The sequence below is a fragment of the Phyllobates terribilis genome, unplaced genomic scaffold, assembly GCF_046119375.1.
Source record: "Phyllobates terribilis strain yellow unplaced genomic scaffold, ASM4611937v1 Scaffold_1__5_contigs__length_1240528914, whole genome shotgun sequence".
Lineage (NCBI taxonomy): Eukaryota > Metazoa > Chordata > Amphibia > Anura > Dendrobatidae > Phyllobates > Phyllobates terribilis.
This window is the reverse complement of record NW_027362761.1, coordinates 944,042,532-944,063,758: the sequence shown is the minus strand read 5'-3', so window position 1 is coordinate 944,063,758 and position 21,227 is coordinate 944,042,532. Positions and strand designations below refer to the sequence as shown.

The 21,227-nt window shown below is 42.4% G+C and overlaps 1 protein-coding gene across 1 annotated transcript in view; it reads right to left on the bottom strand.

Annotated features, from left to right (window-relative positions):
• The window catches only part of MGST2 (microsomal glutathione S-transferase 2), a 47,764-nt gene extending 27,283 nt beyond the window's left edge, over nt 1-20,481 (bottom strand). The window contains exon 1 of the mRNA XM_073655835.1: nt 20,353-20,481. Within this exon, the coding sequence (XP_073511936.1) occupies nt 20,353-20,410 (58 nt within the window). The 5' untranslated portion in view covers nt 20,411-20,481. The remainder of the gene's footprint in view (nt 1-20,352) is intronic.
• Nucleotides 20,482-21,227: the final 746 nt, after the last annotated feature.

Below are 21,227 nucleotides of genomic sequence, written 5' to 3'. Positions count from 1 at the left end.
CCGAGCAACGAGTACCCGAGCACTTTAGTGCTCGCTCATCACTAGTTATGTTCAGACATGGAGTTTTTGTAGTGTTTTTTTCTGCAGCCCATACATTTACTCTTAGCAGTAAAATGCTATGTATAGAATGCCGCAAATAGCTATGCTTTTGCTGCCTTTTTTTCTGCATTTTCAGGCGTATTACACGTGTGATTTGTTTACAGTACAATGCTGCAGTTTTACAAAAACGCTGCAGTGCTCAAATTTTGCTTGTGCATGAGATTTCTGAAATCTCATAGCTTTTGCTGGTACTGTAAAACACAGCTTCTAATCTGCAGAAAAAAAAGCCGTGTGGACAATGAATGGAGCAGTGGTTGTACATGCTTAGTAGCACTCCATTCACACAGGACTTTGTTCATGTGCTCATTGGGGATCTCAGTGGCCTGACGCAAAGCGATCATATATCATATTTATGTTGTGGTAAGTGTTTGCGTCTGAAGGCAGCTTCCTATAGAAACATAGAACCATAGAATGTTACAGTTGGAAGGGACCTCCAGGGTCATCGTGTCCAAGCCCCTGCTCAATGCAGGATTCACTAAACCATCTCAGACAGATGTCTGTCCAGCCTCTGTTTGAAGATTTCCATTGAAGGAGAACTTACCACCTCTCGTGGCAGCCTGTTCCACTCATTGATCACCCTCACTGTCAAAAAGTTTTTTCTAATATCTAATCTGTATCTTCTCCCATTCAGTTTCATCCCATTGCTTCTAGTCTTTCTTTGTGCCAATGAGAATAAGGATTATCCCTCTACAGTGTGACAGCCCTTGAGATATTTGTAGACAGCTATTAAGTCTCCTCTCAGTCTTCTCTTTTGCAAGCTAAACATTCCCAAACCCTCTAACTGTTCCTCATAGGATATTGTTTGCAGACCGATCACCATTCTCATAGCTCTTCTCTGAACTTGCTCCAGTTTTTCGATGTCTTTTTTAAAATGTGATGCCCAGAACTGGGCACAGTATTCTAGATGAGGCCAGACCAAAGGGGAGTAGGGGGGGATAATTACGTCACGTGATCTAGACTCTATGCTTCTGTTAATGCAACCCAGAATTGTGTTTGCCTTTTTTGGTGCTGCATCACACTGTTGACTCATGTTCAGTCTGTGATCTGTTAGTATACTGTACCCAAGTCTTTTTCACATGTGCTGTTGCTTAGCCCTATTTCTTCCATTCTGTATAGGTTTTTTTCATTTTTATTACCCAGATGTAGGACTTTGTATTTCTCCATGTTAAAACCATTCTGTTAGTTGCTGCCCACAGTTGCAGTTTGTTTAGATCTTTTTGAATCCTCTCTCTTCTCTAGTATTAGCTATCCCTCTTAGCTTTGTGTCATCATCCTATGATCGAGGAAAACACTAACACAACATCCTCTGTGATCACTGAGAGAATCGCTCTCCCTCCTGCTGTCCAACACTGATCTATGTGATTGGTGCAGTGCTGGAGAGAAAGCTACCAGGCCCTTCCAATCACTACAGCTGCACGGATCCTGACAGCTATATGAAGGACCTTTCAGATCATGTGATCAGTTACATCTCTGAAAAGTGTGTGGGTATGAGGTATATACTGTGTGAGGTATAGGCACATGTGAGTGTGTGTGTATAAGGCTGCGTGCCCACTATGCGTTTTTCAAGCTTTTTTGCCGCGGAATTTCCGCAGCGAAAACACTTAAAAAACGCTTGGTAATACATGCCCCATGGTCCCCAATGATAATCCGAATGTGCTGTGCACATGCTGTGGAAATTTCCGCTGCGGATTATCATTGCGGAGAAATACGCAGCATGTCCATTCATTTTGTGGACACGAGGCGTAATTGCCACCATTAACTTGCATTGAAACGCATAATATCCGTGTGAGCACATTTGCACATACGGATATTATGCGATTCTATGTGCGGATGGTACCCGGGTCTGGAGAAGAGGAGACACTCCTCCAGACCCGAGTACCATGGAACCTGTTATAAAAAAAGAATTTAAAATAAAAAATAAAGATTATACTTATCTTCCGATGGCCCCCGGTGTTTTCTCCGCTCCGTCCGGTCTGTTGTATGGGTCGCGGTGGTGTGAAAGGACCTGCAATGACGTCATTTAGTCATGTGACAGGTCACACGACCGCTGATGTCACATGACTCAATGACGTCACCGCAGGTCCTTTCACACCATCGCGACCGATACAACAGACCGGACGCAGCGGAGAAAACACCGGAAGCCATCGGAAGGGAAGTATAATCTTTATTTTGTACCATTTTTATTCTTTTTTTAAACTATTAACTTGGTCACACTATATAAATCCATGCCGGTTGCATGGATTTATATAGTGTGACCAAGTTGTCAAGCACTTTTCCAAGTGATGCTAAAATTGCTTGGAAAAGCTCTTGATAACCCGCATGCGGAAATGCGTGCAAAAACGCTTGACAAACGCTTCTACCTGGCAGGAAAAACGCATGTAAAATCTGCACGTGTTTTTCCTGCCAGGGAGATGCGGAAAAAATATGCAGCATTTCTGCATGGTGGGCACTTAGCCTTACACTGTAATGTGTGAGTGTGTGTGTAACAATGTACTGTGTGCGTATATATGTGTACGTAGTAGAGCTATGTGTGTATGTAAGAGAGCCATGTGTGTGTGTGTGTGTAGGAGAACCGTGTGTGTGTATGTATGTAGCAAAATTATGTGTACATACGATACAGCACAGCTGTGTGTGCATGTACTGTACATGCAGTAGTGTTGTGCATATGTGTGTGCTACAGAGATTGTATATGTGTGCTGTAAAGCTATATATGTACACATGCTACAGAGAAACACCAATAGATCTATTGACTACCTATTCTACATTAGTGCATTAAAATGAGTGCTAATGACCCCTCGTCTTTTTTTATACCACCACGGAAATTTTAATTAGCAGGAAATATGTTTTTCCTATTTTTTTCTACTGTTTAACACCTTCACCGCCTTGGGTTTTTCCATTTTTGTTTTTTGCTCCTCTTCTTCCCAGAGCCATACCTTTTTTATTTTTCCATTAATATAGCCATGTGAGGGCTTGTTTTTTGCAGGACGAGTTGTACTTTTGAACGACACCATTGGTTTTACCATATCGTGTACAGGAAAACGGGAAAAAAATTCCAAGTGCAGTGAAATTGCAAAAATAGTACAATTCCTCAATAGTATATGTATAGGTTATTTTTTATTTAAGTGGTGAAAAAAAAATCCAAAGTTTGTAAAAAAAAAAAAAAAAAAACAGAGTCATTTTCCGAGACCCGTAGCGTCTCCATTTTACGGGATCTGGGGCTGGGTGAGGGCTTATTATTTGAGCGTCGAGCTGATGTTTTTATTGTTACCATTTTGGTGTAGATACGATGTTTTGATTGCTCGTTATGGCATTTTATTGCAATGTTGCGGAGACCAAAAAACCATAATTCTGGCGTTTTGATTTTTTTTCTAGTTACGCCGTTTACAGATCAGATTAATCCTTTTTATATATTGATAGATCGGGCGATTCTGAACCTGGTGATACCAAATATGTGTATTTTTGATTTTTTTAATTGTTTTATTCTGAATGGCGCAAAAGGAGGGTGATTTGAACTTTTATATATATATATTTTTATATTTTGAAAAACATTTCTTTTTACTATTTACTGGCATCAATAGTCTCGATGGGAGACCAGAATCTGCGATCATCTGATCGCTTGTGCAACACATAGCAGGGCTGAAGCCCTGCTATATGTTGCAGAAATGCTCATCTTCTATGAGCGCTCATAGCAGATCGGTAATGACAACCACCAACCTATCGGCGCCCTGCGATCATGTGACGGGTGCACTGATGGGCGGCATTAGTGACGTGCTTCCTGAGCAGCCATGTTAAATGCCGCTGTCGGAGATTGATCGTGATTCCACCTGTGGCTGTTAGGGTACATGACAGGTGATCAGATAAGATTCGGGCTCAGCGCCGGAGCCCACACCAAAGAGGGGGAGTGGACCTATGACGTACATATACATCATAGGTCGTAAAGGGGTTAAACTTGGGATGCATCTTATAGTCTAAAAATATATGGTATTTATCACCTATCTTGGAGGTATATGTTTTTTAAGGGACATCCTCTTTACATTTAAAGATGGAAAGGAGGGCACTTTGTCTGGAGGACTAAGAGAGACTGATCCACAGTCAGTAATTAATCTATTTCTTTTACTGCCTTTCTGGCTGTTTATATACATTTAGGCTTATAACGTCATAAAGTTTAATAGTAGTTTGGCAGTTTTATATACATGTAAATATATGGAAATTCCAGGAATTGGAGATCAGTTGAATATTTAGGTGTGGTTCAGTTTTGCTCTTGAAATTTCTGCAGCTGTGGGATACAGTGGTAAAGTAGCCTCGCCCTGTGTTCAGTCTCTGAGTCAGTATTATGGGGCACTATTCTAAAACTTGAGTTACAAGAGCGATGCTGGCAGAGGCATAACATATGCTGCAGGAGTTTCTTTGCAAAATTATTGGAAAAAAAAAAAATGGAGCAGAGCTTTATATGTACAAGTGGCTCCTATATAATCGATGGAGCCAGATAGATATTGGTTGATTGAGATGTATTTTTCTGCCTCATCTTATGCATGCACCAATAATCAGGATTTATCAACCTTATGTAATAAGATCTTCTTAACATGACTCAGACATTAAATGGGAAAGGGACTTTCTAGAACCTCCGAGGAAAACTATTTAGTTGCACACACACCCTGAACCTCTGCACAATACTTTACACATTTTTCAAATGACAGATGGCTGTGCGGAAATAGAAGATAACCAAAAGTCAATCCAGCGTAGTCGCTTGCCTACAACACATGGATGCTGTTTTGCAGCCAGGACATCCTATTAATTCAGCTTCTTCTAGCTGTTACAACAGGGTTAGCATACACTAATCTGTGTAAATCAATGCATGTCTATAGGCGGTATTATTACAGCTGACATCTCTTTACGTGTCTAGTTGAAACAACTGTACAACCCCAGCTTAATTAATTCAGGACCCCAATTAAGTAAAAACAGTGTATACACACCTCCGGCAGCAGCGCCGTTCTAGCGATGTCAGAGTCGCTGTTCCCGGAGTGTTGTGACATTGTTGTGTCGTGCAGGCTGCAGCCGATATGTGCTTGCTGTTTGGCTGCAGCCTTAAAGAGGTTGTCCACTACTTTAGCATTGATGACCTATCCTTAGGATAGGTCATCAATGTCTGATCTGCCAGGGTCCGACAACTGGCACCAGCGCCGATCAGCTGTTATCGGTGTCAGTGGCCGGAAATACTCTCTTGCGGAGCTGGCCATCTTCTGATAGTGGCTGAGGCTTGGTACTGCGCATCCGTCGCCTTTTCAAATCAATTTGAGGCACATGTGTAATACCCTGCGGAGGCCACTATCAGAAGACGGAGCAGCGCGGCAAGTGAGCATTCCCGGCCGCCGATACTGAGAACATCTGATCAGCGTGGGTGCTGGGTGTCGGACCCTGGCTGATCAGATGTAATGGAGACAAAAGGGCCTCTAAGAGGATTCTTACAGGGTGTTTCAAAGATAGAGAGAGATTGCCATCTGCTGGTCAGGCACAGTCATGCGGAACCGAGATGTACAAGAGAAGTTGAAGGGGGAGCAGATTTAGACGCTGGACCCAGTCAGGTGACTTCCAGGAAGGAGTTCCAAGGTGCAAGAGGCCAGCGCCAAGCCTGAGGGGTTTTTGGTGCCAAGCAGCAGAGAGGAGCAGACGTGCTCCCTGCGTGTTGAGAAGCCCCGCGTGGCATGTCTAAGCCGGAGGCCTGCGAGGTGCCACAGCCGGGCGCCGGTGAATGAGCTCCGGATCCCTCACAGATGTGACTCGAGTGCTGTGCCTACTGAGGAGAGTCGGAACCTGCTTGCGGTGCTGAGTGAGTTTGCGGAACCCGACGTCGCCCGCTGATAGACGAGGTCTGGACCCCCCTATCGACGGCTTGAGAGACTGCCTCCAACGGCCAGGAAGAGAGGAGTTGGGAGACTGCTGAGCCAGGAAAGTCACGCCAGTGAAAGCAGAGGAGCTGCATAAGTGAACAGGGCCGTCACTTCTACTGTTCACTCACGGTACTGAAGCCAGTTGGGTTTAGGTACTCAGGTTCGGAGGGGAGCAGTTGGGGCGGAAGAAGCTAAACTTGTTCTAATTGATTTTGTCCGGAAAAGACTTGCGGCCTAGCGGGAATAACCGGTGACCCCCGCTAGGGCCCTATACAGAGATAAAGAACTGACGTGGTGACTCCCCTGACTGGGTGCACCACATTACTTTGAGAGACTTCGTATTTTGGTAATATTTCAAATTACCATTCAATAACCTTGTTGTTATCCCCTTGTGTTTTATATATACATAAACTGTTTATAATCATCTCCGACTGTCCTTGCCTAGTGTCTCTGTGTGTTGCATTCCAGCACCTGCATTACACAGACATTGATGACCTATCCTAAGGATAAGTCATCAATACTAAACTAGTGGACAATCTCTTTAACTATTTTGTCAGAGCTGACATCCGCCATGACGGAATATTGATGAGCTAAAGCCAAGCAGTGGCCACTCATTGGCTGCAGCCAGCATGACACAACAACGTCACGACACACTCCAAGTACAGCAGCACCTATATCGCTGGAATGGCGCCACTGCGGGAGGTGAGTATACACAGTTTTTATTTAACTGGGGTCCTGAATTAACTAGGCTGATGTTGTCCAATCGTGGACAACCCCTTTAAGCGTGATAAGAAAATCAGTTCCTGAAGGTGATAATTATCAGCTAACACTTTTTTTTCTTGGTTGCTCTATAGCTGAGCTCCATTAGCGCAGAATCGTAGTCTGTGACTACAATTTAACTACATCGTCTATAAGGAGTCTGAGGTAGTCTTAGACACACCTGCTACAGATTTCTTCTGCCTCCCTGTATCTGTGTCCCCTCTGATTGGCAGCTGTCTATAAATGTGTTTGTCATAGGTTCACCAGGACGTCAGCGTAGGGAGAGCAGATTTCTATTATAGCAAGAGCAGAATAATCAGAGAGGGTATAGACTTGTAAACCACCGCGGAGAAAATTATTAGGTTATTGCAACACATATACTGAGCCAAGTATGCCTCACTAAGGGAAGTATCTGGAGATTTGCTTCAGCGGAAAATGTCAGTAAGACTGTTGAGCAGTAATTCTTCAAGCATACCTCCAGTGGGAACACCCCACATGACTTCTTGATCCTTACATACAGTAATTTCCTTAGCTGTTCGTCTTAATTCACTAACAGCAATTTGCTATTATAGTCTGTCATGTTAGAGATGCCCAAGAGCTGCAGCGTGGCAGCAACCTCTCTGATAGAGCAGTACAGAGCTCTCACTTTGGAAACTCACATTTAGGCTGGGTGCCCACGTAGCGTTTTTCAAGCGTTTATGCTGCGGAATTTCACATAGCCTTACACACCAAGGAGATTGTCCTAGTGGAGGTACACCATATACCATATATGTTTATGTTATATACTGCATGTTTCTTCTTCATACTATGAATGTCATTTTGGTAAAGGCTTTATTTTCCATTTTTTAACACTATAAAAATATTAACAATAGCAATCAAGAATCATGATGTAATAATTATCAATTTCCACTGAAGCCAATTCAATAAGAAGATGGGAGACATTTAAACCTATCAAGACCCAAGTATAATAATAATGTTATTATCAATAATCTACTTCTAACACCAGATCATTATTACATAGTTGTATAGAAGAGAACTAACAACTAAAAAATGATATATTCATACACTCAGTACATATAACTTCATACACAACACCCAATCATACTGGCCCCCAAGCCCATCCACTCCCTCCCCCGATATGTCATTTAGTAACACCTTATGCAGACATATGATAGAACTTAATATACAGAGCGATTTGCTGGGAATCCTACTAAGGCCACGGCCCCACAGTATTTGGTCAGTATTTTTTCTCAGGAGTGGGAGCCAAAACCAGGAGTGGGTGATAAATGCAGAATTAGTGACTTGTTTCTATTATACTTTTCTCTGATTGTTCCTCACCTGGTTTTGGCTCCCACTCCTGAGAAAAAATACTGACCGAATACTGACCAAATACTGATCGTGGGGCCGTGGCCTAATACTATGAATGTCATAGACAGTATTCCTAGAGTCAATGTTCTTATTGGAAACAACTCCAGCATGGCCCAAAAATAGGAAAAAAATATACTCACGTGCCGATCGCTCTTCAAGGGAACCTGACAGCTGGTACATGCTGCCCGATCCAAAAGCAGCATGTATCAGACACTGGCTGCACAATTTCAGTGAGGCACGCATTACTCTGAAATGCTGTGACATTTCAGATAAAAAACAGTTTAATAGCCGCAAGGAACCAAGCCGCACGGGAGACTAATCAGACAGGCAGGTCCCCAGCAGCTTTTCCTGCCCGCTCCTATTGAGTGACAAGCATCTCCCTGCATGTGTGTGTATGGGCAGAGACCTGTCTCTCCAGGGCAGCGGGTGAGGAAAAGTCGCTGGGGACCAGCCTGTCTGATTAGTCTCCCGTGCGGCTCAGTCCCTTGCGGCTATTAATTTATGGGGGTTTTTTTAATGCTGCAGCATTTCAGAAATAAATACATATGGCTGAAATAATACAGCCAGTGCCTTACACATGCTGCTTGTGGATCGGACAGCATGGATCAGCTGTCAGGTTTCCTTTAATACTGTTGATAATATATCTGTACATCCAATTCTAGTTATACAGATGGTAGTGTGTTGTTCACCGCTGCTGTCACTGATTAGCTGCAGCAGTGGTTACACAATGTCTCTGCCACAACAGCAGGTTCGTGCACCAGCAGAGGACCCAACAGTGTTATCAGTTTGTGAAAATATATATTTTTGGGCCATGCCGGGGCTGTTTCTAAAAATATAAATTTTAAGTATGATGGTAAATCCAGTATAAAATATATTTTAGAAAATGTGTTTTATGTATAGGAATTTACGGTAGTGTCTCACACCAGACATATCACTAGTGGTCAGTCACACCAAGGTGACTCCACCAATCGCGAGAATGTGAAGCTCTATTCGTGTATGATAGTAAATGACTTTCCATGCAGCATCCAGAAAAAGCCCGGCTGAGCTGGCAGAGCGGCTGTGTACTCAGTTCTGCTGCCACTTCCTTCAGACAAGATGTCACCGATCGGACATTGATGGCGAATCCGAGCAATATGCCACCATTGCCTATAATGTAACAGACCCTTTAATGTCCACAGTATGCTCTGCCTTGTTTGAATTTTCACTTTAAATGGTGTAATCTCTAAATTACTGATATGTAAGAGAATCATAATCTAATTACTGGAAGAATCCTAGATAAATACATAAACTCCAGCACAATTTGCTCATAATATATACAGAAACAAATCTCAAAATTAGGGAGGAAACAATCCCATAGACATGAAAGGGTACGTCTACATATACCTTAAGGTTCTCTTAGCACATTCAATAAGGTCAGAGTTCCAGTTGATTAATATGAAGAAATTCCGCTGTCCCCCACAGCGTTGAAAGTGAACCTTCCAGAGGCATGGGGCATCTGCGGGGCAGAGCAAGGGACGTACATCTGAAAGTGATAGATCCTGCATTCACATGTAAGATGAAGACATCCCTAGAACCGCCAGAACTGTGTCATATAATCTCCTGGATGAATAGAGGATACAGAGCTCCACAGCCGATAAATGGAGCTCTGTCCACTGAACGAATTCATGGGGTTGGCTGGTTTAGAAAACACAAGCATATCCTCTATTAGGGAGGTAATAGAGGGGGGTTCACTTTTCATGATCCTCAACTCATTGTCAGAATGTATGGAGGGATCCACATGGAATTATAAGCATCAGAAGAGTTAACATCTGTAAGAGTATTAGCCTTTGGTCATTTCTTGTGGTTTTTTTTTCCTGCCAAATGTGCCTATTTCCCCACCTAAAGTGAAGGCAGAATGGTTACCTAGTAGCAACTGGCATTGATTGGGTCATATTGCCAATGCTGTTACTTTCTGCCCTGTGATAACTCGTTCTCAGGTGACCTTTGGAAAATATATACATTATGGCAAAGAAGGCCGGTGCATTGCTTCCCCTCCCCCTCTTTATCTTTTATGTTGCCACAGCATCTATATTAGAACGATTGGGTAAGTCGCTCGTGGGAAGTGAGTGGACGGTTACTGATTTATTGATGGTGAGGTCTGAAATAATGGTTGGAGCAATTTTATCTTATGGTGGTTCTTTAAGGTTTAATAAACAATTGATTATGGTTTTATATTTCCATTACATCTGAGCATAAATAAAGATGGCCATGGCTTCCACATAATTGCATATATAGCTAATAAACTAGATATTTTGTTTAGATTGTTATGTTTTACTTGACAGATTGTATGCTTTATAATCCCATGGAGCATTTCTCACTCTGTATGATCAGTACTGTCCTGTATTAGGCCGGTTTCACACGTCCTGATATTTCCAGTATTGGAAAAACCAGTACCGGAGATATCTGTGTGCGTGTCCGTGTCTACCTGTGAGGCATACATGTGCCACCCGTGTACCGCATCAGTATCACACGTACCAGCGCCTGAGAATCAGCGGTACAGTTCGCGTTGTTCCCAGGGGCCGGGTGCCGAAGGTATCTCTCAGCATTGTCCCCTGCTTGCGCTGCGATCAGCATGAGCAAGGGACAATGTTGAGAGTAGTATTCTGCTCCCAATGTCTCCAAAACCTGTAGAAATAAGAATAAAATAAAAAAAAATCATTATATTTACCTGGCTTGAGGCGTCTGCACACGCTGAGGAGCAGAGGAGAATGACTCGCTGCAGCGAATCACTGAGTGATAGGACATCGCTCACTGAGCTCAGCGCAGCGAGTCCGCATGAATCCCGTTTTACAGGGCTACAGACGTAAGCCCAGATGGAGGCACTGACATGTGTGTAACCGCTATATGAATATAGCCTAAAAGGGGTTGTCTGGTCTAAATGACAAGTTTGTAGCGTCTCTATGGGACTACAGACTTCTGAATCCTCACAGCGCATGCACTGTGCGCTGTGAGGATTTGCCGGTGTCAGCACCAGGAACAGAGGTCATGTGACCCAAGTATGTGATTCGCATACTCCCGGCCAGAACCAGTGAAAACAGATTGACAGCAGGATGTAACAGGTTAACAGCCTTGGGCGCAGCTCCGCTCCACTCGTGGCTATTAGAAGCAGATGATGACAGAATAATACATCCTGAGCATGCACCAAAGACAGGAAGCCAACATACGATTTACCATTACGTCATATGTTGATAAGGGGCTAATCATTAACCCTACATAGTGATGCATTTTTTTATTTGCAATCTGTTTATGTTTTGTGATTGTAGAATATTTTTTTGTTCTATTATACTGTGTTCATTGTTATGGGTAGCAATGATGCATAAGCTTCTGTTAACAGCTTCTGTCTTTTTTTTATCCTGCCTGTAATGACAATGACAACTGAAAAGTAATCTGTACAAAACAAGAAGTATATCTGTAGTATTAGGTTTATCAATAAAATATGCAAACTTTCAGAATTTTTATAATGTAGCTTTAGTTAGTTATGGAAATTGTAAAAAACAAATATCAAAAGTTTTCAAAGATGCATTAAAAATAAAAATTTTATTGGAGGTCATTTTCAGGTGACCCTTTCCCAATAATTCAGCTTTTCCTACACATCTAATAAGAACTGACACAGCTATTGATATCACATATAAGGTATAGTCACACGAAGTCGATTTGTTGTCAAAATCTCTAGAACCAATGTTCTGTTCATCTGAATTTTGCTTACATAGCCCCGAAAGCCTGTTGCAGAAGTGAAAGGGCTTTTACAGGAAAAAAAACTCGTCATGAACTTTGATTCATGTTTGCAGGTGCAATCGATTTTATTAGGGAGTTGCTGATTATCTAACTCGCATGGGAAGTTAATCATTAAGGCTGTGTGCACACGATGCGTTTTTAATGCGTTTCCGCAGCGTTTTTACAGCTGCGGAAACGCATTAAAAACGCGTGGTAGAAGGGCAGCAATGTTCCCCAATGATAATCCGCATGTACTGAGCCCATGCTGCGGATTTTTCCGCAGCGTTTATGCTGCGCTCAAAAATCCTCAGCATGTCCATTAATTTTGCGGAAACGCAGCGTTTTCGCCGCCATTGACTTGCATTAGAACGCGCCAATACCGCAAGACTGCATTTGTACTTGCATTATTGGCGCGTTCTAATGTGCGGATGGTACCCGAGTGTGGAGGAGAGGAGAGTCTCATCCACACCCAGGTACCATAAAAAAGCTGTAAAAACAAGAATAAAATAAAAAATAAGATATATTCACCTTCCGATGGCCCCCGGTCTCCTTCGCTCTGCATGCGTGCAAGACTGAAGGACCTTCGGTGACGTCACAGTCATGTGACCACAGGCCCTTCAGCGCAGTGTCTCGCGATATCCCGGCAGCCAGGAACAAGCCAGGAACGAACGAGGCAGCACACGCCGGGCCATCGGAGGGTAAGTATAGCTTTATTTTTTTATTTTTAAGCAGTCTTTTACGGTCACACTATATAAATCCATGCCGGTTGCATGGATTTATATAGTGTGATTGTCAAGCACTTTCCAGGTGATGCTAAAATCGCCTGTAAAAGCGCTTGTCAATCCGCATGCGGAAACGCATGTGAATCCGCATGTATTCCGCAGGAAAAACGCATGTACAATCCGCATGCGTTTTTTCAGCCAGGGAGATGAAGAAATGATGCAGAAATTTTCTGCTTCATTTCTGCATCGTGTGCACCTAGCCTTAAATGGAACCTGCATCTCCAAAATGCTATTTACCTTCAGGTGTAGTGTTAATCTGCAGGAAAAAAAGTATTTAAATCATCTAGCAGACTCACTGGTCCAGAAGCTACAGGGAGAAAATCAAGTTATATTCTCCATGCAGCCGCTTGCTCCCAGTCCCAGTCACCACTCTCTACACAGTGAGTGCACTTTAATCATTCTCAGCACATTGATTGACAGTCCGCTCAGTCTAAAGCTCTAAATGGTATTCTTCATTACAGGCATAGTGTACTAGTATGTATAGAGATTAGTGTTGAGCGAGTATGTTCTAATAACCCTTTCGCCGAGTATGCTCGGGCCGAGCTCCGAGTATTTAGAGCTGCTCAGTGATAAGGTTAAATTGCTCCCGTGTGCATGATTTGCGACTGTTTGACAGTTTTATTACATGGGAGGAATGTCTATTTCTTACACATTCCTCACATGTAATAAAGCTGTCAAGCAGTTGCAAATCATGCACACGGGAGCGATTTAACCTTATCACCGAGCAGCTATAAATACTCGGAGCTCGGCCTGAGCATACTCGGACAGAACATACTCGCTCAACCCTAATAAAGATGTTACTCTATATACCTGTACATCTTTAAATACTTTTCTCGGTATCCCCTTCAGCCTGAGCTCCAACAACTTCCAGCACCAAAACATATGTTCAACTCCATGCAGAGTTCACCCTGAACAGGCTCCAGCTTCCACACGTTACTCTGCAACTCCAACACACAGACTGCTCAGCTTTCATAGATGACCTGTGCAGTCTCCATTCAGAGAGACACTGTCTTGTCTCTCTCCCAGCTGCCACCCTAAAGTGAACCCATTTCCTGGATTTTAGTCAAAGCTAGCCAGGTGTATCTAATCAAGACTTGCAGCGCTAGGATTTAACCCAGTCCTACCTGGCTTTGCTACAGCCTGAAGATTGTCGAACTGTGACAGTGTACAGTCATGGCCAAAAGTTTTGAGAATGACACCAAAATTATATTTTCACATGATCTGCTGGCCTCTGGTTTTTATTAGTGTTTGTCTGATGTTTATATCACATACAGAAATATAATTGCAATCATATTATGAGTACCAATAGGTTATATTGACAGTTAGAATGAGTTAATGCAGCAAGTCAATATTTGCAGTGTTGCCCCTTCTTCTTCAAGACCTCTGTAATTCTCCCTGGCATGCTCTCAATCAACTTTTGGACCAAATCCTGACTGATAGCAGTCCATTCTTGCATAATCAATGCTTGCATTTTGCCAGAATTTGTTGGTTTTTGTTTGTCCACCCGTCTCTTGATGATTGACCACAAGTTCTCAATGGGATTAAGATCTGGGGAGTTTCCAGGCCATGGACCCAAAATCTCTATGTTTTGTTCCATGAGCCATTTAGTTATCACCTTTGCTTTATGGCAAGGTGCTCCATCATGCTGGAAAAGGCATTGTCGGGCGCCAAACTGCTCTTGGACGGTTGGGAGAAGTTGCTCTTGGAGGACATTCTGGTACCATTCTTTATTCATGGCTGTGTTTTTAGGCAAGACTGTGAGTGAGCCGATTCCCTTGGCTGAGAAGCAACCCCACACATGAATGGTTTCAGGATGCTTTACAGTTGGCATGAGACAAGACTGGTGGTAGCGCTCACCTCTTCTTCTCCGAATAAGCTGTTTTCCAGATGTCCCAAACAATCGAAAAGGGGATTCATCAGAGAAAATTACTTTGCCCCAGTCCTCAGCAGTCCACTCCCTGTACCTTTTGCAGAATATCAGTCGGTCCCTGATGTTTTTTCTGGAGAGAAGAGGCTTCTTTGCTGCCCTCCTTGAAACCAACCCTTGCTCAAAGAGTCTCCGCCTCACAGTGCGTGCAGAAGCACTCACACCAGCCTGCTGCCATTCCTGAGCAAGCTCGGCACTGCTGGTAGTCCGATCCCGCAGCTGAAACAGTTTTAAGATACGGTCCTGGCACTTGCTGGTCTTTCTTGGGCGCCCTGGAGCCTTTTTGACAACAATGGAAGCTCTCTCCTTGAAGTTCTTCATGATGCGATAGATTGTTGACTGAGGTGCAATCTTTGTAGCTGCGATACTCTTCCCTGTTAGGCCATTTTTGTGCACTGCAATGATGGCTGCATGTGTTTCTTTAGAGATAACCATGGTCAACTGAAGAGAAACAATGATACCAAGAACCAGCCTCCTTTTAAAGTGTCCAGTGATGTCATTCTTACTTAATCATGACTGATTGATCGCCAGCCCTGTCCTCATCAACACCCACACCTGTGTTAATGGATCAATCACTAAAACGATGTTAGCTGCTCCTTTTAAGGCAGGACTGCAATGATGTTGAAATGTGTTTTGGGGGTTAAAGTTCATTTTCTGGGCAAATATTGACTTTGCAAGTACAGTAATTGCTGTTAAGCTGATCACTCTTTGACATTCAGGAGTATATGCAAATTGCCATTACAAAAAATGAAGCAGTAAACTTTGGAAAAATTACTATTTGTCTCATTCTCAATACTTTTGGCCATGACTGTACAATGCATACACTGTCACAATTTCCCTTTATGCCTAGTGCGAGTGGGCAGTCGCGTAACTGCACATAAACGATTTGCATACTTGTGATCAAGTGCTGAGTAAATAGTCATCCACTTCTCTCAAGCTTCTGTTGAGAGCAGCGGATGAGAATCCAGTCTGCACGTGACCACAAGTATGGAAATCGCTTATGTGCTGTCACGTGGGGAAAAACTACTTTAACACATTTTTAAAAATAAATGTCATAAATCAGTAAATAACACAGACATACGAGGCTCAGTCAATAAGTAATGCCTATTTTTTTTCTCCTTCTAATTGGCAAGAAATTCAAATGCAATTACATAGGTTGAAAACCACAACATTAACGATTAATTTGTCACTTTTCAATATAATCTCCATCCATTTCCACAGTCTTGGTCCACTGTTTAACAAGGGCATGTATTCCAGCATGGTAAAAAGCATTCTTGGGACCCACCGTGCACAAACTTTTCTGTATCCCAGTTGTCCAATAATTTTCATCACACTGACTTTACTGAGGCAGATAATGCCACACAATTCATCTGCAGTCACCCGGCGGTCACCACGAATGATGTCATCGACTCGCTGAATGTTGCTTGGAGTCACTGCGGTTACTGGCCTGCCACTCCGCATTTTGTCAGCCAACGGTGATGGCCCTTCAGCTGTGTTACAGCGACGAACCCATCGTCTAACAGTACTGACATCCACTGTTGCATCACCGGACACATTTTTCAGTCTCTCATGAATTCGAATGGGCGTTTCACCTTCTGCATGCAAGAATTCAATCACAGAACGTTGTCTAATACCAACATCGATGTCAGCCATTTTGCAAACGGATACAGTCCTGCCACCTGTTGGTGCAGGAAGTTGCAATTGCTGTGGATTGGAGAAGGAGGTTTGAGGAATTGTGCCAAATTCGAATATTTAACATAACTACCTTATTTAAGGAGAAAAAAATAGGAGGCATTACTTATTGGCTGACCCTCGTATTTCATATCCCTGTAATTATAACAACCCGTAGAATATTGTAAACAGATAATTTATGGTGACTGGGGTTTTCTGGTCTAAAGCTACAAGTCTGCAGTCACTCTGAGACTGCAGACTTGTGAATCCTCCTATAGTGCACACTGCGAGCTGTGAAGACTCTCCAGTGCCGGGAGTAGCGATCATGAGACCGCAAGTATGCGATATGCATTCTCCTGGCCACATTCTGACTCGACTGTGTTCAGCCTCGCTCAATACACTTGCATTAAGCGAGGAAGCACCCATCTTGTCGGAATGCATATTTTATATGTGTGCGGAATATAAATATTTATGCAAATGTGCATGCATAGTACAGACCAAAAGTTTGGACACACCTTCTCATTTAAAGATTTTTATGTATTTTCATGACTTTGAAAATTGTACATTCACACTGAAGGCATCAAAACTATGAATTAACACATGTGGAATTATATACTTAACAAAAAAGTGTGAAACAACTGAAAATATGTCTTATATTCTAGGTTCTTCAAAGTAGCCACCTTTTGCTTTAAGGACTGCTTTGCACACTCTTGAAGCTCATCAAGAGAATGCCAAGAGTGTGCAAAGCAGTCATCAAAGCAAAAGGTGGCTACTTTGAAGAACCTAGAATATAAGACATATTTTCAGTTGTTTCACACTTTTTTGTTAAGTATATAATTCCACATGTGTTAATTCATAGTTTTGATGCCTTCAGTGTGAATGTACAATTTTCATAGTCATGAAAATACATAAAAATCTTTAAATGAGAAGGTGTGTCCAAACTTTTGGTCTGTACTGTATGTATATGCCGGTAGGGTCTGCAGGAGGCACAGGGCTCCACTTACTTCATTGTCAGTGTCCACCCCGGCAAACATATATGTCAAATTGCAGAAAAATATTGCAACGATAAGGCATCAGTCACATCCAGGGGCGTAACTACTGTGGTGGCAGAGGTTGCCAGCAAATACTTCAGCTGGATGTGCGTCCTCCAGTCCGTGCGTGGCAATACACAATGCCGGCCAATCAGAGGCCAGCTGCTGATGTCGGCGTGCACGTGATTGGGGGGTGCATGTCAGTGACGTCATGTGCTCCCATCGCTTGCACGCTGAAGTTAGCTGCTGGTTTCAGGAGAGGATGCCGTGTGGCGGGGGAGCGGATAGAAGGTAGGTGAGTATAATGGTTTATTTTTTCTATACATTAAAGAACAGAGGCAGAACGGGGGACATATACCATGATGGGGGACATATATACCAGGATAGGGGATGTATATATCAGAATGGGGCTCAGGATAAGGGACATATACCATGATGGAGGATATATATATACTGTATATCGGGATGGAGCCCAGGTTAAGGGACATACTGTATACTAGAGTGGAAGATATATATATATCAGGATGGGGCCCAGGATAAGAGACATATACCAGGATGGGGGAAACATATACCAGGATGAGGGACAAATATACCAGGATGTAGGGTATATAGATATACCAGGATGGGGACGACCCTGGTCCAAATCTTGCACCGCAGCCTATCAGACTCTAGTTACACCACTGGTCACAGCCCAATAATGCAGTAAATACGAGCGCAGTAGGCATATATTTACAAAGGTGCATCAGCAGTACTATAAAAAAAATCTCACACTTAGTCTGTTATCTAATGAAGGACAGGTGAAATATCCATTTTTTATATGCGTTTAGGCTGTGTGCACAGGTGAGGGCTAAGCAGCTGATGCTGGCGCACAGCTTGACATAGAGACACGCTCATGACATGTCAGGACGGACCCCTTTCTCAAGCATGCACTCTAAGCACAGTTTATAAAGCAGTGAACATATGATTCCATTTTGTACGAAAATGACTTGTGAAAAATTGTCTGAAGATCCCAGTCTTTCATATAGATAAATTTGCCTATTAAATTTATGGTGTGGGACTATCAGGGGATTATCCATTATTTGGGTGTTGAGAAGACCGAAAAAGATGATTTTCTTAAAACATCATTATAGTCAACCGAACAAAACAATCTATTGAGGATTGACAGTTATCATGTACAACAGACATTTAGGGGCATTCCAAAAAGTTGGATAATGAGGGCTAAAAGGATTTGTAGGGAGGAGGTAGAACAGAGGAAAAATATGGAAACGATAATAGAGAAGTTTGAAAATTAGATCACCCTAAAAAGAGAAGTGCTAAAGCTAGGACTAGACATAGGTAAACTTCCTAAAGTAATGGTGATGGCTTTGAAAGTATAGCAGAAAAATGACAGATTGGTATTTTTCTCTATGTATGACAGGCATGTGGGTTTTATTAAACAATTAAACAAACAATCTTGAAGTATTGGCAATTGCTACAAAGGAAACTATTTTTTTCTGTAAAAACTATTGTACTGCATTGCTTCTGCTTTTTAGTGCATTAATGACAAAAAATATATATATATAATTATAATTCAATTGCCGCAGGACAGATGCCAGCTACACCATATCACCGATCAATCACAATCAGTCTTCGACTATCAATCGCTATATTATTCACAGACTATTTTACTGATTTCTTCATTGCTATATTTGTACACTATATTACTGTTTGGAGTATTTGCCCAGTATTTTAGAGCTTTCACTTCCTATTTCTAGGAGTTGTGAGCTGTGTTGTTCTCTCTATAGCCTGTAACAACACCAAAATGGCTTCTGCATTCCCTGCCTACGCTTTTATAGAGGCTATTATAGTCTCTCTCAATTGGCTGAGCTATACCATGTGATGTGATGGCTGCAAACCATTATGTGGAAGCCCACGCGGTCGGGCATGAGGTCATGATTTATCTTCCGGAGAACAAAAGGACTGGCACTTGGAAATCAGACCTGCTGGATCACTCTTTCCCCTGTCATCATCTCTGGGCGGGAGAGACTTGGGAGGCCTCCATACACATAACTAATTAGTCATTAGTCGTATGGGTATGGGGGGTCTTATGTCAGGCATTGGACATCAGAATGTTTTATCAGTAAATGAACTTTGCTTTAGAAGAAAACAGATGAAGTCTATGCTACCTAGGGTAACAAAGATAGCAACATCAGAAGCAGATAATGATTGCCACAGACACACAGATAATTTGGACAATGTGACCTAAGAGAATCAGAAAGGGTGTTCTAAACCTCTTACATCTACTCAAAAAGGGATGTAAATGTCCCTCTTGGTCCTCATGCTGCCCTTATATAACAGTGGTTCCACCCTGAGAAATGGCCATCATATGCCCAGAGCACTGAACTTGCAGGAAAACTTTGTGAGTATTGGCACAATCTGGGATTAATTACGGTAGATAGTTTAGGGTATTTTTAAGTACCATTAATGCCATATGCATACTTGCACATGTAATATCCATATGCGATATAAACATGTAATGATGGAAAATTCCCTTACATGGATATATCTATGATGGATAAGTCGATATGGTGAACACATGGATAAGATTCAGCCATAATACCGGGAATGACCCAGTCACCTACAAAATGTCCTTTATTAAATTATGGAAGTATGGAATTATTACATTCCAGTCCACTTGGATCAAACAGGAGGTAAAGGAGGAAAATGTGTTGATGATTATAAAAACCTTATAATGTGGATCGTCCAGGACTTCCCATCAGCACATCTGCTCCGCAACCTTTCTGTCCTGTTGCCCCAAGCCGGGAGTCAGAAGTTCTTCATAGAATCCTAGAATGTTAGAGTTAGAGGGGACCTCCAGGGTCATCGTGTCCAACCCCCTGCTCAATGCAGGATTCACTAAACCATCTCAGACCATGTCCAGCCTTCTTCTTCATTAATAAAGGTTCTCGTGTGGAGAAGCGAAAGGTTCATACGCGGAGATATATAAAGAATAGGCTCCATTCTACAATGCCCTGCACATGCAGAGATGATCCTGGCAAAGTCCAGGGTAGTTCATGACAGAGCAGAACACTTACCTTGCTGGCAGGCAGATAACACAGAGACAGTAGCAAGAAGGACTATGTCAGAAGCCATGTTATAGGAGAGAAAGAGTGAGGTAGAATGCAATGGGGAGCAGACTCACAGCAATCTAAGGGCCACCTCCCACTTCCGCACTATACATTAACTCCTTGTCTGCTGGAAGGCACTAATTCTGCAGATGCTATAGTTCTTTGACAAGGGTAAAAAAGGTACTAAAATTCAGTGGCTAATTTTCCCAGTTGTGAAATATTAATTAAACTCTCTTAAACTTCTCAAAGTTAACATATGATGACCTACAGGAAATTTGTTTCTGTGTTTTGAATGAGAGAAGCTTATTTTTATATCGCTACAATGAATTTAAGAAAAAGAAGATCTTTTATCTTGATAACAATTGTATTGCAAAAAAAAAAGAAAACGTAGGGGCTTTATAAGATCTATTCTGTACAGATGATTAATATGGCACCCGAAGGAACCTATGGGCCCATATTGTACGTCAGTATGACTGAGAATTCACACATGGCTTACATGCCTTATTATGGAGGTATTTTCCTGTAGAATTTCCTAGGATGCAGTGCTGCATAGAGGCAGCATACAATGGCAAATGTCATGTGGTCTGACCCTACACGGACTGGGCGGCTTGTGTAGGCCCCATGCACATAGCTTTGCAGTGTGTATATATCCTAATTTAAAGGGGTTCTCCATTTTATCAGAAAACTAAAACTAAAATTAAAACATCTGCAAATGTTATGCAATCAAAAAAGAAATCCTACTTGACTCTATCCTTAACAAATCCAGCAAACAAGCCCTTGTGGTCCTCTTTGGGTTTGTTTACAAAGAATCACAATGTGACCGCTGCAGCCAATCAGTCACG